Here is a 22,057-nt window from a genome sequence, read left to right as displayed (position 1 = left end):
TAATGGTTTGCCATTCGACGATCCTCATCTACGCTTTAAGTTATTTCTTAAAATGAGTGATGCTTTCAAGATTGCTAGAGTATCACAGGAAGCATTGAGACTCAGACTTTTCCCGTTTTCTATGAGAGACCGAGCAAAAGCATGATTGAATTCTCTACCACCAGATTCTATCACTACATGGAATAATTTGACTAACAAATTTTTAATGAAATACTTCCCGCCAACCAAGAATGCAAAGTTGAGGAATGAGATCACATCTTTCCATCAACTTGAAGATGAGAGCTTGTGTGATGCATGATAGAGATTTAAGGAGTTACTCAGGAGATGTCTTCATCATGGTATTCCTTACTGCATACAGTTGTAAACTTTCTATAATGGTCTCAACCCAAGCACTAGATTGATAGTGGATGTTACAACCAATGGGGCCTTATTATCTAAGTCTTACAATGAGGCTTATGAAATTTTGGAAAGAATAACAAACAATAACTATCAATGGCCATCAACCAGACAAGCTGCAGCAAAAGAAACAACATGAGTTTATAATGTAGATGCCTTGGTAGCATTGTCAGCACAAGTAACTTCATTAACAAATATGGTAAAGGCTGTGACTACTGCCCCTGCAACTGATAACCAAATTTCTGATGTGTCTTGCGTTTATTGTGGAGAAGGGCATTTATTTGACAATTGTCCTGGTAATCCAGCTTCGGTTGACTATATGGGCAGCTTCAACAGACAGAACCAGAGCAATCTATATTCAAACACTTACAACCCTGGACGGAGACAGCATCCAAATTTTTCATGGAGTTATCAGAACTAGACTGCTACAGCACCTAGTGGGCAGAACAGACCTGCTCAACCACTTGGATTTTATCGGCAAAATCAAGAGTAAAGAAGCATCAACAATGATCAACTTAGCTCTCTTGAAGCTTCTATTAAGGATTATATTGTAAAGAATGAAGCGGTTGTCCAAAGTCATGCTGCATCTTTGAGAAACTTAGAAAATCAAATCGGACAACTTACTACAGCAGTAAGTAACAGACCTCAGGGCAGTTTACCCAGCAACACAGAGAACTCAAGAAGAGAAGGGAAAGAACACTGCAAAGTGATAAACTTGAGATCTGGAAAAGAGGTTGATAGTTCAGTTGGTGTACAAAAAAGAAAAATTGAGTCCAACCAAGGACAAGAAGATACTCAAGTAGAGAATGAGTCACAATCTTCCACTTTTCAAAATGCAAATCAATACAGTTCTGCTACAACATCTGCAGAAAGTTATGATCCAGCACAGTTTGCACAACCTGCTGCAACACAACAGTTTAGACATCCACCACCCTTTCCTCAAAGGTTTCAGAAGCAAAAACAAGATAAGTAGTTCAGCAAAATCTTAGGAGTGCTGAAACAACTACATATCAATATCCTTTTTGTGGAAGCTCTAGAGCAAATGCCAAATTATGCAAAATTTTTAAAGGATATTTTGACAAAGAAAAGAAGACTTGGAGAGTTTGAAATAGTTGCTATAACATAAGAGTGCAACTGAATGCTTCAAAGTAAGATACCATAGAAGATGAAGGATAAATGAAGCCTTACAATCTCATGCTCCATAAGCACTAAATACAGTGGCAAAACACTTTGTGATTTGGGGGCTAGCATTAATCTCATGCCTTTATCAGTGTTTAAGCAATTGGGAGTTGGTGAATGTAGACCAACAACAGTGACTTTACAACTTGCTAACAGATCTCATGCATATCTAGAACGGAAGATTTAAGATGTATTGGTGAAGGTAGATAAATTTATTTTTTCGGTGAATTTCATTGTGCTTGACTTTGAGGCAGACAAAGAAGTGCCAATCATTCTACGGAAACCTTTCTTAGCCACAGGAAATACTTTAATTGATGTTCAAAAAGGAGAATTAACCATGAGGGTGAATGACCAGCAAGTTACATTCAATGTGATGGATGTCATGAAGAATCCCGATGAGATTGAAGATTGTAATTTTATTAGTGTTGTGGACTTTGTTATAGCAGAGAGATTACACAGTTGCTGTAATAAGGAAGAAATCAATACTGTAACATTTGAAGAACTTGATGGTGAAGATCGTGGATGGTCAGGAGAGAAGCAACTCTTCAGAATTGACGAGCAAATCCAACAAAAGGAACTCACTCCAGACCAACAAGAATTCAAGGTTAATGGGCCGAAAGTAGAGCACTACATGAGAGCTAAGGTGAACAGTCTATAGAAGGATCAGTTCTTGAAGGATCCAGGTTGAGCAAACAAAAAAGGTCAGACTGAAAGACTTAAAAGCAAGCGCTAATTAGGAGGCAACCCAATAAGGGAAGTTGTTTCAAGTTTTTAAGACATTGAATTTAGCTTTTAAATTATTTAATTTTTCTTTTTGTTATTTTAAGTGTGCATCTAATTTTTTGTCTTTGTGTTAAATTGCAGCAGGTAAAAAAAACAAAAAAACAAAAAAATGTGAAAAAAAATAGCATGAGGGAATTGCTGCAGCATCACTTATAGCATGACATATAACAGAAGATTCTCAAACAACAGAGGCATTTCTTGCTTTTGTATGAACAATGGATTGATAAGATTTTATGATAAGGAGTGTTTGAGAAGTGGATCGAAGAAAAAGTGACCCTTTACGGCCTGTGCTGCCACAATGCTTCCAACAACAGGAGAGTACCCCCTACTCGCTAGTTTATATTACATCTTTCTGCAAAACTTTTCTTTCATTTAGTTTTAATTTTTTGATTCATTCAGCATGTCTTTTAATTTAGTGTATGCATGTCTGGTTTATGTGGTTTTGTTTTGTGTGCTTGTGAGGACACAACACCACTCAAGTTTGGGGGGTTGTGTTTCTGAGTGCATGTGTTTATGCTTGTGTTGTGTGTTGTGTGAAGCTCTGTTATCTAATATTTGTGTATGGATTTGAAAACCTAATGAAGATAAATTAAGTGTTATTTAGTATTTATGAGAATGTCAAGTAGAGATAGTTATAGATGAAGGTTGAAATTTTATCCCGACACTTAGACTTTGGTTAAGTTTTATGAGAATGTTGTAGCAAAGCCAGGAAAACCAAAAAAAGAGTAGAAAATATCTTAAGTTTGGGGAAAATTTTTTGTTGGATTGTACCTGTTATGAAATAAATTATGCCCTAATGGTTTAAGTTGCTAAGTAACCAGGGTTGGGTATGCACCCCATATGCAAACTTGAGTCCAAAGGTAACAAGAGCTATGAGCAGTGTTGCAGCAATTATATATATATAAAAAAAAGAAAGCAAAAAAAAAGCAAGCAAAAAAAAATGGTGATGAAGGAATGAAAATAAAAAGGTTCGCTGCCTATGATACTGAGTAACATGTTCTGTTCATGAGCCCAATGTTGAGCCTTGAGTCAAAGGCGTCTAAAGGTAAGACCTAGATATAACATCCTGGATGTGTTGCTGCAGCAACTCTAACATATATTTTGAGTGAGTAATTGGGTGTCGTCATTACAAGGTATAGACATTCACATGAAAGCTCAATGTTGCATTGAAGGGTTTAACTGAAAAATAATAATTATGTTTGTTGTAGCACAGTTTGAGTTTATTTGTGAATTCTGCTCCCCCATATGTGAATATATGTGTGTTCTACCTTTGAATTATATATGTCCGTGTAATGTTGTATCACCTCTGGAATTTGATCAAAGTGGTACGCACACACTTTGGACAGAATGAAGCCTAAGTCTAGAACTAAACTGCTAAGGCTATGTTGCGTGATTAAGAGTGTGATCTGAGGGTGGAAGAATTCTTGCAAATTTGATGACAAAGCTAAGTTATTTGTTGGATGATTGTGTGATTGAAGTGTTAGCGTTGTTGTCATTACTTGAGGATAAGTAATAGTTTAAAGTTGGGGGTGTGATAACTCTATGAAATGAGAGTTATCATAGTACTTTTAGATTTAAATCAATATTACTTAGAAAGTAAATGCTATGTTTTGCAATAGGCTTATATTTTGCATAAACATTCATTTTAGTTTACTCTTAATAAATTTTGTTTGATTTAGAATAATTCGTGCTTAGATTGTGTGCATAATTGTAGGTGTCTGGAAGCTCAAATTTCAAGGAAGGAATGCTGATGCAATAGGCTTGTAAAAGATGGAAAAGAACTTAGTTGCAAAAGAATTGAAACAAATCTGGAACAGTGCAGTTGTTGTAGCCGTTGCTGTAGCAAATCTGATAACATCAATCCCTATAGAGATGATTTTGAATACTCATAACTTTATTACTTGTTGTGTACACTTGCACATTGACACGAATAACATTTGAATTTATACCCAACAGGAGCCAAAGGAGCAGGAGGACCATGATATGGATATCGATGTGCCTCCAGCTCCTATAACTTCTTTAGCTTCTGAGGACTTGATGCAGCAGCTTCTTAGTGAGGTTCGCACTCTCTCAGTATAACAACAGCAACTTGCATCTCAATTTGAATTTTTTCAATAGTTCATCTTAGATTAGCAACAAGAGCTTTGTGATGGTCAGAGATGCATCCTCACTGCCCTTGGTTTCTCTCCTGTTGAGTCTTCATCGCAACCACCTCTGTAGTTTATCTTTCTATGTCTTTATGTTTTCCCTTTTTCGCACATACATTGCTCATCTCATATTTTAGGTGATATTATCTTTATATTTTGGATGATATTTGGATTGTGGAGTATTCTCTAATTTCACTTGATGATTGTGGTTATATGCATGTTGGTTTTATACATGGTTTTGTGTTGTTGGATTGTTGGAGTTGAGAAAATTTGAGTTAGTTGTTGGAGTTGAATTGTTTTGTGACAATTTGGAAGTGTTTTGAAAATTTTCTGTGTTTAAGGATATGTTTATTTTTATGGGGAGAGATTCTACCAAAAAATTTTCATTTCTTTTTCTTTTTGACGATGAAGGGGGAGATATATCTTTGTTGTTTTGATAAAAAAAACATGTTGAATACAAAATTGATTGGCCACTTACTAAGGGGGAGCAAAATTGCATAATCTTGTAATGTTTGTCATCATAAACAATAGGGAGATTGTTAACTTATTTGTATTCATAATAATGATTTTGATGATAACAAATAAGTTTTAAATTGATAAGTCTGAAAATTTGTTAATCGGAATCTGTAAGCTATATAATTTTCTAAGAAAACGGTGAACCATTTATTAGAAAATAGCAAAACGATTGCATTCCAGAGAGTAAGTTTCAAGATATCGGCAAACCGTTTAGGGATAACGGTGAACCGAATGTATTCCAGAGAGCAAATTTCAGATAATGGAAAACCGTTTAGGAATAATGGTGAACTGGTTGCATTTCAGAGAGCAAATTTCAGATAACGGTAAACCATTTATCGTTAACGGTAAACCGACAAGATTCCAGAGAGTAATCATCTTGCAAACGGTAAACCGTTTATGTCAAACGGATAACCGATATCTTTGGACAAGATTCGAAAGCGATAACGGTAATCCGACATCTTGATAATGGCGATCCAAAAATTTGAATTTTGGCACAACGGTCACTTGCTCAAGTCAAAACGACGATCCGATAAATGCTAAACGGTGATCTGATTACATGTAGAAAGTCAACAACGGCTAATTTTCAACTCCATTTATAAAATGGCTTAATCAAATTCAAACAAAAAGTAATCCAACGATTATCATTTGATCTTGCTATCGAGTACACAACTATTATTGAGCTTCAAACTTGATTTTATTTCATTTCATTCACACATTTGAGCTATCATTTGTAATCAAACACATTGTGTCAAAGAAAATTTCATTTGTAATCTTTATCTTTGAGTGATTGTAGTGTTGGGATATACTGGGGTTAAGAGATTGAGAATAATCTCTTGTTGTAAAGGTTTATTGACACCTTATAAGTCAATTGTGAGAGTGGTTAAAGCCTAGGATGCTTGCTTAGTGAAATCCTCAAGTCCGGTGAGCTTGGAGGCGTGGACATAGGCACTATTGGCTGAATCACTTAAAAATCATTGTATTTGCTCTCTCTTCCATTACTCTTTTATTATTGTGCTCTATTAAATTTATTATTTTTTTATTATTAAGGTAATAGATTGAATTGTTTTGTGGTTTGTTTAGCTTAAATTTTAAAAACTCAATTCACCCCGCCTCTTGGGTTGCATAACTAGCATTTCAAATTGTTATTAGTTGTGCTTTAGATATAATCAGTTGTGAAGAGAATTAGTTAAACGTTTGGTAAAATTTATTTTTAAAATTGTTGTGAATTTTAAAAGCAGTCGTATGTGTTTGGTAAATTTTATTATTAAACTGTTATAAGAATATAAATGACTTAATTGTATATAATATTGAATAAAATTTATTTACATATTAATAAACATGAATATAAAATATTTCTAATTGTGTATGTGTAACATGTGATAACTAAAATAAATATTTTATATTATTAATTTCATTTTTTTGTTATATCAATATAATTGATAATAATAATAATAATTTTAATGATTTTTTTCCTACTTAATAATGATAATTTTGAATTTTTATAATATATATGAGCATATATATAGAATTGGATTAAATATAAAAATAATTTTTAAAATCAGATTTTGAAGAGATATTGTTTCTTTCCTTTTTCAAATCTATTGTAGGATAAGGTGATTTTGCTAAAAGTAATTTCTAAAAAAATTTACTAAACACCAAATTCGACTTTTAACTTTTTGAAATTACTGTTAAGGCTATCAAAAGCAATTCTAAACGGGCGTTTAGTGCGGTAAGTAAAATCACCAACAATTATTAAAAAAAAACGTAACTAAAGAACTTATACGGTAGAAAACGAACCCCAAACTTCACAATGGATTAATTCAAAAGCAGTTTTAATACTTCTAATAAAAAATAGACGTTCTAGTTTGTTTTAATTTAAGACAAACATCCCAAATTAACCATAGGATAAGTCTTTGAAAACAATTTTAAACGTACAAGAGAAGGGTGCCCAACCCAAGTATGCAACAACGCCAAAGATGAAATCCACATTGAAGTTATTTGGGAATGAAAAAAGGATGCCGCAGGAACATGATGCCTACCATTGCCAACCTTCATGTATAGGTCCAAAGATTAACAGGAATCAAAAGAAAAGATTATTTGATGTTTGTTTGGTTTGGTTAATTGGCTAACTGACAGTAAATTGAATTTAAAACTCGGAATGATAAAGACTTTTTTCAGTAGAAATTCTTGAAAAAAAGAGGTTGTTTCCATACGAGTGACAAGGGATACAATAGTATCAGGCCATTGACCACGAAGAAGTACAGAACATGGTGTTGGAGAAAAATTAGTTTTTAAATTTTTTCTAAATAAAAACTTATTAGGATCGATCTCATACAATATATAAGAATTCATAATTTAGAAATCGTACCTTGAAAATCGTAGAAGATGAACAATCTTTGCTTTTTCCGCTGAAGTGATTTAGGCTCCCAGATCACGATCTGTCACCACCATTCCTTTTAGATCACGATTCGTTACCACCACTCCTGTTAGATCACAATCCGCCACCAAATAATCTTCCAAGTTATGACTCAGGTTATGACTCAGGTTTAATATGCACTTGACGTATGGGCGCCTTTATCACCACTAAAAACAACTAGCAAGAGAAAAACTTTTCTCTCAAAATTAGAAAAATTCTTTTTCTCTGAACTGTATAATGCGGCTCCTGTTTTTTCTTTAGAGAAAATAAGTCTTTTTATATCTTCCTTTAGTGAAAACCCTAGGCTCCAAATAATAAAAATCAAAAGTCACTTTACTTACTTTTTCTATAGGGGGCCCACCTTGTAAAATAATATAAGGCCCCTTACACACAAGCATATATAATAGAACCTCCCACTAAATAATATATTTAGGCTTTTGACTCAAATAACTAGTTATCTTGCTTATTAATCTAGTAGTGGTGCAGTCAATTAAATGAGCTAACCCGGGGATCATTTGGGAACATACAATAGTGGTTACAATAATTAGGCCTGTAATTAAACTAGCCCAATTATTTAATTCCAAATCTACTTCACTAAAAGATTGGAACTGACCTCCATAATTGTATGCTCGAATAATAATTCATCCCAAGCCACATTGATTTCTTTACTGCATAATCTTTTGTACCACATCGTTAATTAAATTGATATCTCAACTGTTCAATCGATTTAATTACATCTTGTTCCTTGATACATACTGGTTTTCTCTAATGATCATTTTCAACATACTAAATATGTTGACACTCTGGCTAGATAATTCTATGATTAAGTGCCGAAAACCCATCAAGAGATGTGTTGTACAAATTCTATATTGTTAATCTATAACTCTAATACTCATAATTGCTCCCACCAAGATACCGGGTAATCTTGACTACAAGTGTGTGTCGTGCCCATTTGTAATTCAAGTGGAATAACAATTACAATCATGAAATTATAACTAACTCAAGATTAAGATTATAGTAAAATCAATGCCTATGAGATTTAATAAGCTTGACAGTTATTACAAAGTTAATTAAATCTTATATGTGATCATGTTTAATGTAGTCGCACTACATCAATAAATTCATACTCAATAAATTCATACATGATTAAGACAAATCATTCAATAAATTTATTACAATCTATACCTAAATAAAGTGTCCAACTTTATTTATCAACTGCGAACTTAATTTATTTAATCATAAGATAACTTGTATTTATGTCTTCTGTAAATCCATATGGTGATCACATAAATACATATAATATAATTAAATGGATTTTATTCAAAATATTAATACAATTAAGATACTTGAATAAAATACCTCATTTATTTTATTTATCAAAAAAATTATTTATTACAATTAAATAAACACATATGCTTTTAAAGAGTATATTTTCTCAACACATGGTTCCTAGGAATGAAAGAAATCTAACAAACAACATATATGATCAGTAACATCTGCGTGGAAAATAATAATACTAATAATAATAATAATAACAACAACGAAGGGCTACACCTACAAAACTCGCAAATTGTAAATTACCTAAGTACAATGTGGCTAGGACATTTTGATACTGCTATTGAGCAAAAATAAGATCCTGTTGTTCTTTCCCGGCGTTAGTCTGCTGAAACCATTCCTGCAAATCCAGCCATAACTCTCTTGCTGACTGTGCATACAAGACACTACATGCAAGTCTTGCTTGAGATGGAATTCAACTCCCAAGAACAAACCAGATCGTTGCAACATTGCCATTTACCACCACCATCATCATCCGCCATCATCATCATCCGGTTTTGTAATGGTCCCATCAACAAAACCTAGCTCGTTCCTCAATCACAAAGCCATCGTCATCACTCTTACCCACAAACCACAATTATTACCAGTGAGTACAGGAGAAACCAAAACAATTGTTGGACTACCTGATGGATGCACCAGGAAAGGATCATTCTCCCTTTTTTTTTAATTTCTTTCAAGTACGAAGAAATGTCATTAGAATATATAACCGCACACTCTTGGTCTCCAAAAACTTAAAGAAAAACTATAAGCAAATAACTAAAAAGCAAAACATAAGTTTAGTAAAGCATAGCAAACGATATTTATATTTCTAATCTCTTGGGTGACTTGTATCAAAATTTTGCCTTCTACTCTTTATGAGGATCAGAAGCTGATGATGAAGAGCTTCCAAGCAGCGTGGGATATCTTAAGAACTCATGCTGTTGTGGTTGCTGAGATGACGTCACAGAAGACGAAGACGAAGATGAAGATGAAGAAGTGGTCGGTAAGGTCACCGGTGGATACCTATACTCGCCGTACAAACCAGATGGGATGCCATAGTTTGGTTGCTGATACTGAAGAAGATTCAGATACATTACTTCTTGAGTTAGTGGCAGAGATGAGGATTAGAAACTTGCTGTGAAGTTGTAGCGGCCGCAGCATGATAAAAAAGATCTTAATGAAGGTGAGTTGTGAGATTAGCTTGAACCCTTTCTGGGAAGTTAAGCTTGGCATTGCATCCGTAGAACCTAAGAGCTGCTTCATCGTAAGCAAGTGCTGCTGCTTCAGCTGTATCAAAAGTTCCTAGCCATACACGAGCCTTCGTTGGATCACGAATCTCAGCTACCCATTTGCCCCAGTGCCTTTGCCTCACTCCTCTGTACTGCTTTATCCCCACATTCCCTTCACAGTATATAGCACATGTTTAGTGTGTTTATTAAAGAAACAACTCAATAGGAGAAAACTCCGATCATTCTCCTGCTTGCTATTTGATGATTCACCATCAGCTCTGTTTGCGAAATGAAATAAAAAAGGATAAAATTTTAGTTTTTACTGAGCTCTGAAATCATGTGAAATTGGACTCACGTTGATGGAAAGATAAAAATCCTAGGCTTACTATATTTACAAGCCCATGTTAATTAGCATCTACTGTGTACAGAGAGTAACCATCACTTCATCAAGTAGTGCATATGCTGAAAATGACAAGGTTTTGCATTCCTGCAACATTTGGTAGCAATATTTGCTGTGACTCTTGAGTGATTACCTGCTAAAAGACCAAACTGTGTTTGCCCTCCAATGCGATCCACACCTGGTCCATGCTGTGTAGCCAGAGAACTCCTATTCAGGTTATCAGAAGCTAGTGCATGTGGTGTATAGTCTATGGTAGACAGTGATTCTACCCGAAGACGTTTATACTGATTCTCAAGCTGTGGTTGCGCTCCACTAAACTGTGATACTGGGGAGGAAGTACTATTACTGGGATCCATTCCGCTGTACTGTGGTAGATTCATTAGGCTAGAGTCTGGCTGATTCGTGGGGGCAGAGGTGCCAACAAGCATTGACGGTGCACTCCTTCCTTCTGCTGTGGTGCTGCACTGGAGACCTGCAGACAGAGAATCAAGTGCATAGTTGACGGAAAAATTGTTCTGATTACACAGCCTTTCTAATTCAAAATATATAAATCCTATAGCCTAGTAAAGACTTTAGAAAGTATGCAGAATTGAACTTCAAAATTAGAAAAACTTACTAGAGGGCATAGCAGCAAAATGGAATTGCATCCACAAGTTCTTACAAACGATTTATACCGAAATCAACTATAGTAATATACAACATATCCAACAAAATGCAAATAGGACACTCATAACATATAAAATCAGTTTTATTATGTAATTGAGAGCACAGATAGCACCTGATAAATTTAAATCCCAGTAACAAAGAGCCTACCGGGTTCTTTATCCGCAAATCCAAGGGTTTGGCGTAATTTAGGAGTCTGTCTATGCTGAGCAACAATACGAAGAAGACTTTCAAGTTCTTCACCATCAAAAGCAGGTGCCAATCTATAGGCAGCTAAAAGATGCAAGAATCCCAGCACCTCCAGAGAATTCTCCACTGCTACTCTCATCTTCTTCTTCCACTCACCTGCCACCTTCATAGCCTCATCTCGTACTTGAGCATTAATCTCTGGTGCTACAGTTGATAACTGTTCCAACAAAAGAATACAACTCCTCCTAATAATGCTCACATCAAACTCCAAATCTCCCTCCCTTGAATGAGGAGGGTAAAATCCTGATATGGCATGTAACACCAACAATGCAGGGTCACGGGCGCTTTTAATAGTGTCAAAAACTTTACAAAAAATTGAATCATGCTTCTGCAAATGCTGATTCAGTAGAAACTGCAGATATCTTCCGCTGCTTGTCAACTTTTCAGGGTCCTCAGTTTTTGCTTGCAGCAGCAGATTTTTACTGCAATCTTCTACTGCTTTTCTGATAGAACCGAACTCTTTCTCTCTTAACTCAAACTCCTTTACTCGTTTCTCAAATTCTCTCTCTTTTATTTCAAGATCTTGCAAGCGGTCTTCTAAACCTTTTTTGAGTGAATCAAAATGCTTCTCCTTCTCTTTGAGCTCTTTCAGATACCCAATGGTCCTTGTTTGAAACAAATTTGACTCATGCTGTGTCAAATTAAATTGATTCTTTTTCAATTCAACCTCCTTTGAGCATTCCGCAATTGTTTTTTCTGTTGAAATTGACTCCTCCTTTTTCCACTGGAACTCCTCGCTGCATTCTTTAATAGATTGTTGGACAAATTTTAACTCCTTGTCCTTTGATGCGGGATCTTGATTGAGTTCTTCAATGTATTTTCCTATTTCGTTGAGCTCCCTCTTTTTCAATTCAACATCATCAAAATATTTCTTCTGTTGCTTTCTCATTGAATCAAGCTCCTGCTCTAAAGATTCAACTTCATTTTCATGCATTCTGACTCTCCCCTGGAGTAACTCTAATTTCTCCTGTTCCGAATGAAACTTCATCCAGAGCTCTTTAATAGACGATTGAGTCAGCTCCAATTCTTTCTTTTCAGACTCGAGTTTTGTCTCACACAGTATTAGAGACTTTTTAACCTCGTCATACGGCCTCTCCTTATCTTTAAGTACTTCTTCATATTCTTCGATCAATGTGCGCATCGAAGAAATTTTGCTCTCCTTAAATGCAAGCTGTTTCTCATGTTCCTCAATCGATCTTTGAACTTCCCCCACTTTCTTTTCTCTCAACTCAATTTCATCACAACATTCTTTAATCAAATTCTTCAGCAATTGCAACTCCCTCTGATTAGCCTGACATTTATTAATCCATCCCTGAACTGAGCAGAGCTCTTCCTTCTTTAAATTAAGACTCCCCGACAACGAATTCAGTTCATTCTCCTTCAATTGAAGCTCACGCTTACATTCTCCAATCCTCTTTTGAACCAAACCCAATTCTTTTTTCTTACACGCCAGCTCACCATTACAATCTTCAATCTTTTTTCCCACCAAAACTAACTCAATCTCTTTACTTTCAATCTCCTTAGCGCGCTGATCTAACAGCCTAATCTTCACATCAACATCATTACTTTGCTTTTCAAGTGATTTCTTAGTTAAATCAAGATGTTCCTCTAAATCATCCCATTGACCAGTAAACACAGGCACTGAATTAGATTGTGAACGGGCAATATCAAAAGATCTTCGTAAAGCTTCTTTTTTGGACTCAGCAACTCTCAACTCCTCAGAAATATTAACAGTACAGTTGTCCATTTTGGAAACTAAAACAAACCCAGTTGAAAATATAAAGTGCGAGCGAAAAGCATTTGCAACTACAAGAAAGCAGTTGCAGGAGAACTAACCAGAACCGGCCATGTTCACTTCAGATCAGCTGGAGTTTATTACGTCCTGCGTGGACCCAAAGGAAGGCATTATGTCAATGTTTTAATTATGGCAATTGTTATTTTCTCCGATGACTGACAAACAGTCATAAACAGAAGGCCGTTGTTGACGTCTTGTTATTATTTATTAGGTGAATGTATCATGCGGTGCAACTACAGCATCAATGTAACAAATATTTAATTAATGATACAAAATATTTATATTAAAAAAAATATTCAATTTTATTTTAAACCGTTTCTTAACTGTTTAAGCAGGTATAATTTTTGTAAAATGACTATAACCCCTGTTATATTTTAAAATAATTTCCCTTGAATAACATGTTTTATTTAAAAATTATTTTGTAATGTTGTTAATGTTGTTAATTGTTTTTTTTTTACATAAATGTTTCAAAATCTATTAGTATTAATTACATAAAGATATGATATCTAATGGATTATCAAACATAAATCAAATAAACAAGTTACAGTCTTAAATTTTAAACATGGTATAACACCAAAAAATAACACAATTAATTACATACATTTAAATAAATGTCATAACTTGTATCCATAAACTTTTATGAAAAATTTTATTTAATATTTGTTATAACAAGATAATTTTTTGGTGGTTGATTAATAATTTCTTATGTAATATTTATAATTTTTACACCCATTATCGTATCTCTTAAAATAGACAGAAAGCATACTATTACTTAAAAAAAGAAAAAAAAATACAAAGAAGAGGAAGAAAAGAGAGAGGAAGATAAAAAGATTTGGCTTGAAGACCATAACAAATCACTAGGAACAATAAATTGCACCAATCAAATTTTGATTTTTGAATTTCAGTTTTTCTTGTTGATTTTCTCTGGTTCATGAATATGGTAAATAAAATAATCCTAATATTTTAGTCACACACATATGAAGATAAGAACAAGACAAATTAAACATGAACAAATAAAGAAGAAATCGATAATAGAAAAAGAAAGGAACAAACACATTATACATAGGTTCATTGGATTATTTTTGTTGGTGTAAAAAGAAACAAAGTAATTAATGGAAAGAGTTTGTTGAAGGACGAATTTAGCATTTAAAAGAGTGTTCGAAATAAAATTTGATTATTTAAATTTTGTTAATGAGTGGTCAAAGTAAATAAGTATCCAAACTCCAAAGTATATTTTAGAGTACAATTAGCCCAACCCTCAAAGAAATATTACATTCAATAACATATGACATTGGAATGAATGAGAAAAAAATTATCTGTTCATATTTATTTTCATTATAAAATATGGTTTGGGTTGTTGTAACTCAAAATTTTGGTGCAAAAGAACCGTTAATCTCTTGCAGTCCAATAGTTAATATTAAAACTCAAAGAAACATTATGATGCTAAATCTTCTACCATCGAATTGTATGAAATTATAGTATAAATTTTATATTAAAATTTTGCATAAAAAATTTAAATTAAGATAGCTTTAGCCATAAAATATATATTCAATCCTCATGTAATTATGCACATATATATTTTTCAATCATAGTTGTTGATTAAAATATTTCTCATTGCATGTATATAATATCATTAATGATATACAGCAAATAATTTATTACAGAATGCCCTCTACGGTCATTAATGTTTAAGTGTTAATAGTTTTGCGATTGAAGTCATAAATTAATTATTATAAGATATTATGAAATATCTTTATATAAAGTATTATTAAAATAATTAAATACACTTATTTCAATGCTATTTTTATTCATTAATAAAAAAACTACATTTACTTTGCAATGCAATCTGAAGATTATGTGTTACTTCTTATTCAGCTAATTATTTATTCACTATATTAAATGAATAATAGAGATTAAAATACTCAAATCCAAGGGTCTACAATAATTCCATTATTAATGTTGTAAAATTCATAAGGCTTCATAGAGCATTAATCTCGATTGCTACTAAGGATGGTCAAAGCTCGGGCCGGTCCAAACCCAGTCTAGGCCTGCGGGCCTAAAGCCTGGCCTGTAAGGGTTGGGCTTGGATATCTCAAAAATGTAAAGCCCGCATAGGTTAGGTCTGGACAAAGACTTAGAAAAAAGTTCGGATTTAGCCCAGGCTTTTTTAATTTATAAATATAAAAAATTAATTGAAATAAAAAAAAACTCAAAATACTAAATTAGTTTAATTTTTTATATTAGTATTTGTTATTTATTAGGTTGTATTACTAATATTTTATGCATTGGACTATTATTTTATTATGTATTAGATAATTTTCTTTAATTTAAATATTTGTTTTTTAAAATAATATTTTATAATTAATTTTAAAAAAAAGCCCAGCCCAAGCCCAAGCCCGAGCCCCAGACCCATCTAGGCCCGACCCGAGTATTTTGAAAGGTTTGGACTTTGTTTGAACAGTGTGGGCTTGGGCATGGGCTTCAAAAAGCCCGGCCCAAGCCCACAAATTGCCACCCCTAACTGCTACTCTCATCTTCTTCTTCTACTCACCAGCTACCTTCACAGTTTCACAGCTTTATCTCGTACATGAGCATTAATCCCCAGTGCTACACTTGATAACCGCTCCAACAAAAGAATACAACTCCTAATAATGCCCACATTAAACTCCAGAGTTCGCTCTCTTGAAATGAGAAGGGTAAAATCTTGATATTGTTAAAATCTCGGAAAATGAGATTCACACCACATTTAGCACCACAAGTAGCACCAAACGGTGCGTTTCGAGGTAACTATAAATTACCACTGTTAATTGACAATTGCAACACACACGCTGTTCACAACACACGCGCTCTATCCCCACACTCTGTTCTTCCGTTCTTCTCATTATCGGCTCTCTCTCTCTCCTGCCCCCTTCAAATCCAGTAGCCGTGTATCACTTTCTCTCTACCGGCTAAATCCAGCAACCCAGGTCACTCTCTCTGTCGCCCCTCCAAATCCAGCACCGGTGGGTCACTCTTTCTCCCTCCCAAATTCACAGCAGTCGTGGGTCACAGCTGTAGTTGTCTCGTCATCGACAGCTGCCGTAATCGACTCGTGGAGGTAATTTGCTTCATTAGAATATCCTTATTTTAATAATTTACTGGTTAGAAACTTAAGTCTAACCAGGTATTTTCCTAAACTAATTTTTTATGCACCAATGTAAATAGCTATCTCAATTCTATATTCTGAGTAAAATGCTGGATCTGATATATTGTTTGCTTTTGTGGTGAAAATTTTGCAGCCAGAAGAAGCAACAATAATTGAAATTAATGAGCCAGTGTCATTGACTTTGGCTCTAAGATACATAAATTCATTCACAATGGCTACTCCATTGTCGAATACTGTTACTATCAACCTGTCTTCAGAACTGCCTGTTGTGGTCGAGTACAAGATTGCGGAGATGGGTTATATTAGATTCTACTTGACACCAAGATACAAGAAGATGAGGATGAGACCAAGCCTCTAGCTTAAGTGTCATTTGGTACATATGCTATGGCATTTTAAGTTTGCTTTTAGAATATTTCTCGTAAATTTTCATGTTGAAAAACCAATCATTTGTAGTTCAGTAGATTGATAAGAATTCGTTTCTTGTGCTTGGTTTTTTATCCTACTGTTGTACATGTAATTGATTCATTTGTAATCTTTGTTGCTTTCAAAGGTAGGCTTCAATTGAGTTGAAACTTTCAAAAATTTATAAAAAAATGAACCGTAAATAAAAGATAGCATCATATTGGGTGACATAATGTTTTCGTGGATGATCCTGATTAATGCTGTGTATTTCGCATTGTAATTACTTGTTGATCAATTTAATTGAATTGATTAACACATTGGTTTGAGTTTTGATATTGCTGCTCTGTTTTTGGGTTAATTGAAGATCGCATTTTTGCAGGAACTGGTAAATTGGACACGTTAACAAAAAACTCTCACGTATTACTGAAATAATAACTGTTATACTTCAGCCCTTATGGACAGTACACAATGGTTGCAAGCAAATCAACTCATAACTTACACAATGGTTGCAAGCAAATCAATTTATAACTTGTAAATAAATAAACCCCAAAAAAATTTTAAATGATGGGTAATATGAAGAAATCAAATTCAAATTTTTTCTGCAATGAACTTCCCTGAAACAAAATTTGGTGATATTCCTCAAAACCGAGAACACAACCTAGTGCTATTTTCTTTGTTTGAGGTTTCTTTTTTTCAACATTGATCTAGGTATCTTGTTGCTTTTGTCAATGTGGATAAAATGAATTAATATTGTTTAAATTAATTCCTACATATATATTGGCGAAAATCATTTGCTCTGTTTCTTGGCTTCTTTGTAGAGGATGACCCCATAACCAGACATCCCAGTTATATATACCAGATTTCTGAATATAAGAATTGATACAACCACTGCAATAGCTCCTTTGCATTTCCAAGAACTTGAAAGCCAAACACACATGGTATGTCTTAAAATGATGTACTCGATTGAACTCAATTTACAAAAATATTAGCTAAAGAGTTAAGGCATTGGTGTGCTTGGTGACAAAAAATTGGTCAATTTGACAAAATATGCAAGCGAGGAATTGAAGATCAGATACCATAAGAACTCCACATCTTGTTTAGCAAGTGCAATTGTGATTCCAACTACATCTTTTTCCATTATTAGTACAGCAGGAATAAGGAAAATAGCAGCTACTGGAGCCATGTACATGAGAAGGTTCATAGAATTAACTTTTCTCTGAGATATCAACCAAAGTACACAACTATAGGTAACAAAATTACATGTGAAAAATGTTCATATTTCAAGTGGGTAAGCTCAAAGAAATCTGATATCCTTCAGACGAGAGCAAAATCCCTTGCAGGACTGTCCTGAGTGCCCAAGCTGGGATGTCTGGCTATAAGTCTTACCCTACTGGCAATAATAATGCCAATAACAACAGGAATGAGGGTCACATAAGTAAGTCAACCCTTTTTCTTGGGGGTCATCAGATAAGAAAAAACCGCTGTGAAAAACAATGTTGCAGACCCCACACAACAGGAGAGTGAAGCAGCAAGTCAAATTTTTGAGACAGCCGCGAGACTGAGGTGCCATGAGAGATGCAATCGACGGAGAAGAGAGAGAGGGAGCCGACGGTGAGAATGGTGAGGAAGGACGGAGCGTGGTAAGATTGGTGGCTTGGTGAGATTTGTGGCGTGAGGGAGAGAGCGTGAAAGCGTGTGTGTTGGAAACGGTGCGTGTGTGTTGCAATTGTCAATCCACAGTGACAATTTATACTTATCTCAAAACGCACCGTTCGGTGCTATCTGTGGTGCTGAGTGTTGTGTGAATATCGCTACTGTAAAATCTCATCACCAAATTGACAACTAATGCCTAGCAATTGTCAAAATGCATGTGGCAGCAAGTTGAATTTTTAATGCACTGAAAATTGAGAGGAAAAGATGTCAAGGGTAGGCACCCAATGTTTGATAAAAGAAAAAGGAAAAAACAAATCAAAAGCTCAAAAATTCAAATTTTGAAAACTTGAAATTTGCAGCTGTATTGCTTGAAGATTAGAGACGCCTTTTTGACTTTCCAAACAAAATTTTACCTATTGTGAAGAGAGTGGAGAGTTGCGAGAGAAATTCAAAGAGCTTAAAATTATAAGCTCTTATTATAGTGATTTGAAAGATTAGGTGTGTTGAGACTCTGGGAAGTGAGTAAAAATATTATAATACTTGTAATTCTTATTCTACTAGTAAAATAATTTTTTTTCTATCTTCGCCTGTGAACGTAGACTAAAAGCCGAACTACGTAATTTCTGATGTCCGATTCTATTATCTCATTATTTCTTAATTTTACTTTAGTTGCGTGTCTGCTTCATCCAATCATTTCCTAAAAGTTGTTGCATCTAACACCAACAATGCTGGTCCCTTGCTTTTTTTAGTGTGTCAAATATTTCACCAAAATGAAAATCATGCTTTTGCAAATACTGACTCAATAGCAACTAGAGATTTCATCCGTCGCCTGTCGAATTTTCAGTTTCCTCAAATTTTACTTGCAACTGGAGAATGTTAGACATTTTTTTCTCTTTCAACTCCAGATTTTTACCGTGATCTTCAACTGCTTTTCGGATTGAATCAATTTTTTTCTCTCCTAATTCAAACTCCTTGACACTTTTCCCAAATGGTCTCTCTTTTGCCTCAAGATCTTGCAAGCAGTCTTCTATACCTGTTTTCAATGAATAAAAATGCTTCTCCCTCTCTTTGAGGTATCCAAAGCTCATTCTTCCAATCAGATCAAATTGCAGTTTGCTTGACTCATAATCCATAGAAAGCTCCCATGCAAAATTTTGCTTCAAACTAATTTGCATCTTTTTTAGTTCAACCTCCTCCGAGCATTCCAAAATTGACTTTTTGATTGAAATTATCTCCATTTTTTTCACCCGGAACTCCTTGCTGCATTCTTAACTGATTCTTGGACAGATTTTAATTGCATCTCCTTTAATGCGAGTTCCAGAACGCATTCTTCGATGTATTTTTGTTTCTCAGACAACTCTTGACTCCTTTTTAAATCAATCTCCTCTGGGCATTCCAAAATTGACCTTTGCTTTCAATGAATCCAGCTGCTTCTCTTCATTGTGAAGTTCATTTCTGCACTGAGCAACCATGTCCTGGTATGATACTTATTCCATCGAGACCTTTTCAAAAGATTTTTGAGTCAGCTTCAAAGTTTTATTTTTACATGCAAGTTTTGTCTCACGTTCTATGACAAGAACTATTAACATCATCGTATGACTTCTGCTTGTCTTCAAGTTGCATTATGTAAGCGACAATCAGTTCTTGAATTGAAGATTAAACTTCCATCTTCAATGCCTGCTCTTTCTCACTTTCCCTCAATTGCTTTGCTTTCAACTCAATTTTCTCACAAAAATCTTTAATCAGATCGCCCAATGCGACCAGCCAATCCTGCTCCACATAACGTTTCTCCAATTTCTATTAAACTAAACTCAGTTCCTCATTCTTCAAATTAAGCAAAATTTTCAATGAACTCAGTTCGTTCTCTTTCAATTGAAGATCACAATTACGTTCTCCAATCTTTTTTCGACTAAACCCAATTCTTTTTCCTTACATGCAAGTTCACCATTACATTCGTCAATATTTTCTTGCAGCAAAACACTCACTCTCTTTACTTTCGATCTCCTTAGCACGCTCGTCTAGCAACCTAATCTCCATATCACCGTCATTACTTTGCTTTTCAAGTGATCTCATAGTTAAATCAAAGTGTTCCTCTAAATCTTTCCATTGAACGGGGAACACAAGTATTGAATTGGCTTGTGCATGTAAATCATCAAACAACCTACTTGAAGCTGCTTTCTTTGATTCAAACTCCTCACAGATATTAACAGAGCTCTCCATTATAGAAACTAAAACAAACCCACTTAAAAACAAGAAAATGTAAGTGAAAAGCATGCAAAATGAACTAAAATGAGGCGTTGGAGAAGAGCTAACCAGCCATTTTCACTTCAAATTAAACAGTGAACGTGATATGGAAGCTACGGAGTCTTGTTGAAAAATGGCTATACGATATCATCTGTGAGTGATCAGTTGTTGAAACTGTACATCTTCCCCAAAAAAAATCAGCGGTCCCAATAATTTATTCGGAGACAGTGGGTTTAGAATTGAGATTCGGTAGTTGTAGTTTAAAAGACACAGCGTTAAAGTATTTGATAAATATTAATTATTATAATTTATAAATTATATTAATATAATTATTTACTTATATAATAAAAAATTTATTATATTTTTAATAATTTTATTAAATTTATATTTAAAATTTATATTTATTATATATTATTAATTTATATTTAATAATTATAATTTTTTTCACCACTACATCGTCTCAATTTCAAATAGGGACATAAATAATAAGGTGACAGATTTTCAACAGACCCCTTGCTTTATTTGCAATAATTAAGGAGAATAGAAGTAAAATTTTGCAATGATTACTAATCATTGCACTGGATAAGCGCCAATAAGATTTCTTATTTTCACTTGTATGTTATATATACCCAAAAGCTTCATACAAATACAAAAATGCTTTATTTCGATTAATTATTCAACTTGCTACAACACGACTTACTTGGCCTGCTTGATTTTATTCGACTTAATCAGCTGACTATTCAGCTTAGAGCATTTCCAAAAGACTCTATAAATTTTACTTTTCAAATATTCATTTGCTTACCTATGTGGTAAATAGATGAGTGAAAAAAAATATTGTTCTTCAAAAGACTCTTCAAATATAAATGAGTTAATATTATTTTAATTAAATAACTATTTTTTTAAAGAAAAGTCAATAGTAATTAAAGCACATTTCTCTTTTTCTTCAACAAAAAGTAATAAAATATAAATTAAAGAGGGAGAAAGTAACTCTTTAAATTTGAAGAGAGATGATCATTTCTTATTTGAAAATCTTAATTTGAGTGTCTTTTGGAGCCTTAAATGTTGATGTGACTCTTCAAATAAGTAATAAAATTTTATTTGAAAAGTCTTTTGGTGATGCTCTTACTACTTCACTTTATCATAAAAATCAAGAACAGAGTCGTATATTTTCGGCTTGCCTATATATTTTTATCTTTTTCGACTTCCTGAAGAGTGAAGAGTGTGTGTGTGTATAACATGATTTCGATGAGGGATATTGTTAATATTATCAAGTCATTGGAAATTTGGATTATGTTTCAATTTTTTTTTTTTAAAAAAAAAACTTCACAGCTTTGCCATATTCGATGAGAGAGAAATGAATCAGCGGATATCCTTCTCAATTTTTTCACATACCTGTTTGAGCTATCTGATTTTTGGATAATTATATTGTGTGCCCAGTCTTTAATCTTTATCCTAAACTAATTGGTTCTAAGTTAAATGATCTGTTATCTATTTCATTCGATTTGATTTGATTTGATTTAAAATTT

General features: G+C 33.9%; 1 protein-coding gene, 1 non-coding gene and 1 pseudogene across 6 annotated transcripts in view; all 3 read right to left on the bottom strand.

Annotated features, from left to right (window-relative positions):
* Positions 1-13,267, bottom strand: part of LOC102607704 (uncharacterized) — a 36,320-nt gene extending 23,053 nt beyond the window's left edge. For 2 of the 5 annotated variants that reach the window (XR_008054708.1, XR_008054709.1), the window contains exon 1: positions 11,342-13,262. Coding sequence is in view for 2 of the 5 variants with exons in the window: in XM_006471748.4 (XP_006471811.2) it covers positions 9,926-10,152; positions 10,514-10,852; positions 11,194-13,039 (2,412 nt within the window). In the remaining 3 variants the exon portion in view is untranslated. Of the gene's footprint in view, positions 1-8,920; positions 10,259-10,513; positions 10,853-11,193 lie in introns of those variants that run through there. The other 3 variants (XM_006471748.4, XM_025096398.2, XR_008054710.1) reach the window with 3 other exon arrangements.
* LOC112497813 (small nucleolar RNA R71) lies at positions 236-342 on the bottom strand. Its single transcript, XR_003064794.2, has one exon. It is a non-coding gene; the product is annotated as a small nucleolar RNA R71 (small nucleolar RNA).
* Positions 13,268-17,421: 4,154 nt separating the features above from the next.
* Positions 17,422-19,525, bottom strand: LOC127902374 (probable sugar phosphate/phosphate translocator At3g11320; annotated as a pseudogene).
* Between the last annotated feature and the right edge of the window lie 2,532 nt (positions 19,526-22,057).

This window comes from Citrus sinensis, chromosome 5, assembly GCF_022201045.2.
Source record: "Citrus sinensis cultivar Valencia sweet orange chromosome 5, DVS_A1.0, whole genome shotgun sequence".
NCBI lineage: Eukaryota > Viridiplantae > Streptophyta > Magnoliopsida > Sapindales > Rutaceae > Citrus > Citrus sinensis.
The sequence above is the reverse complement of the archived record's forward strand: the minus strand, read 5'-3'. Positions and strand labels throughout refer to the sequence as shown.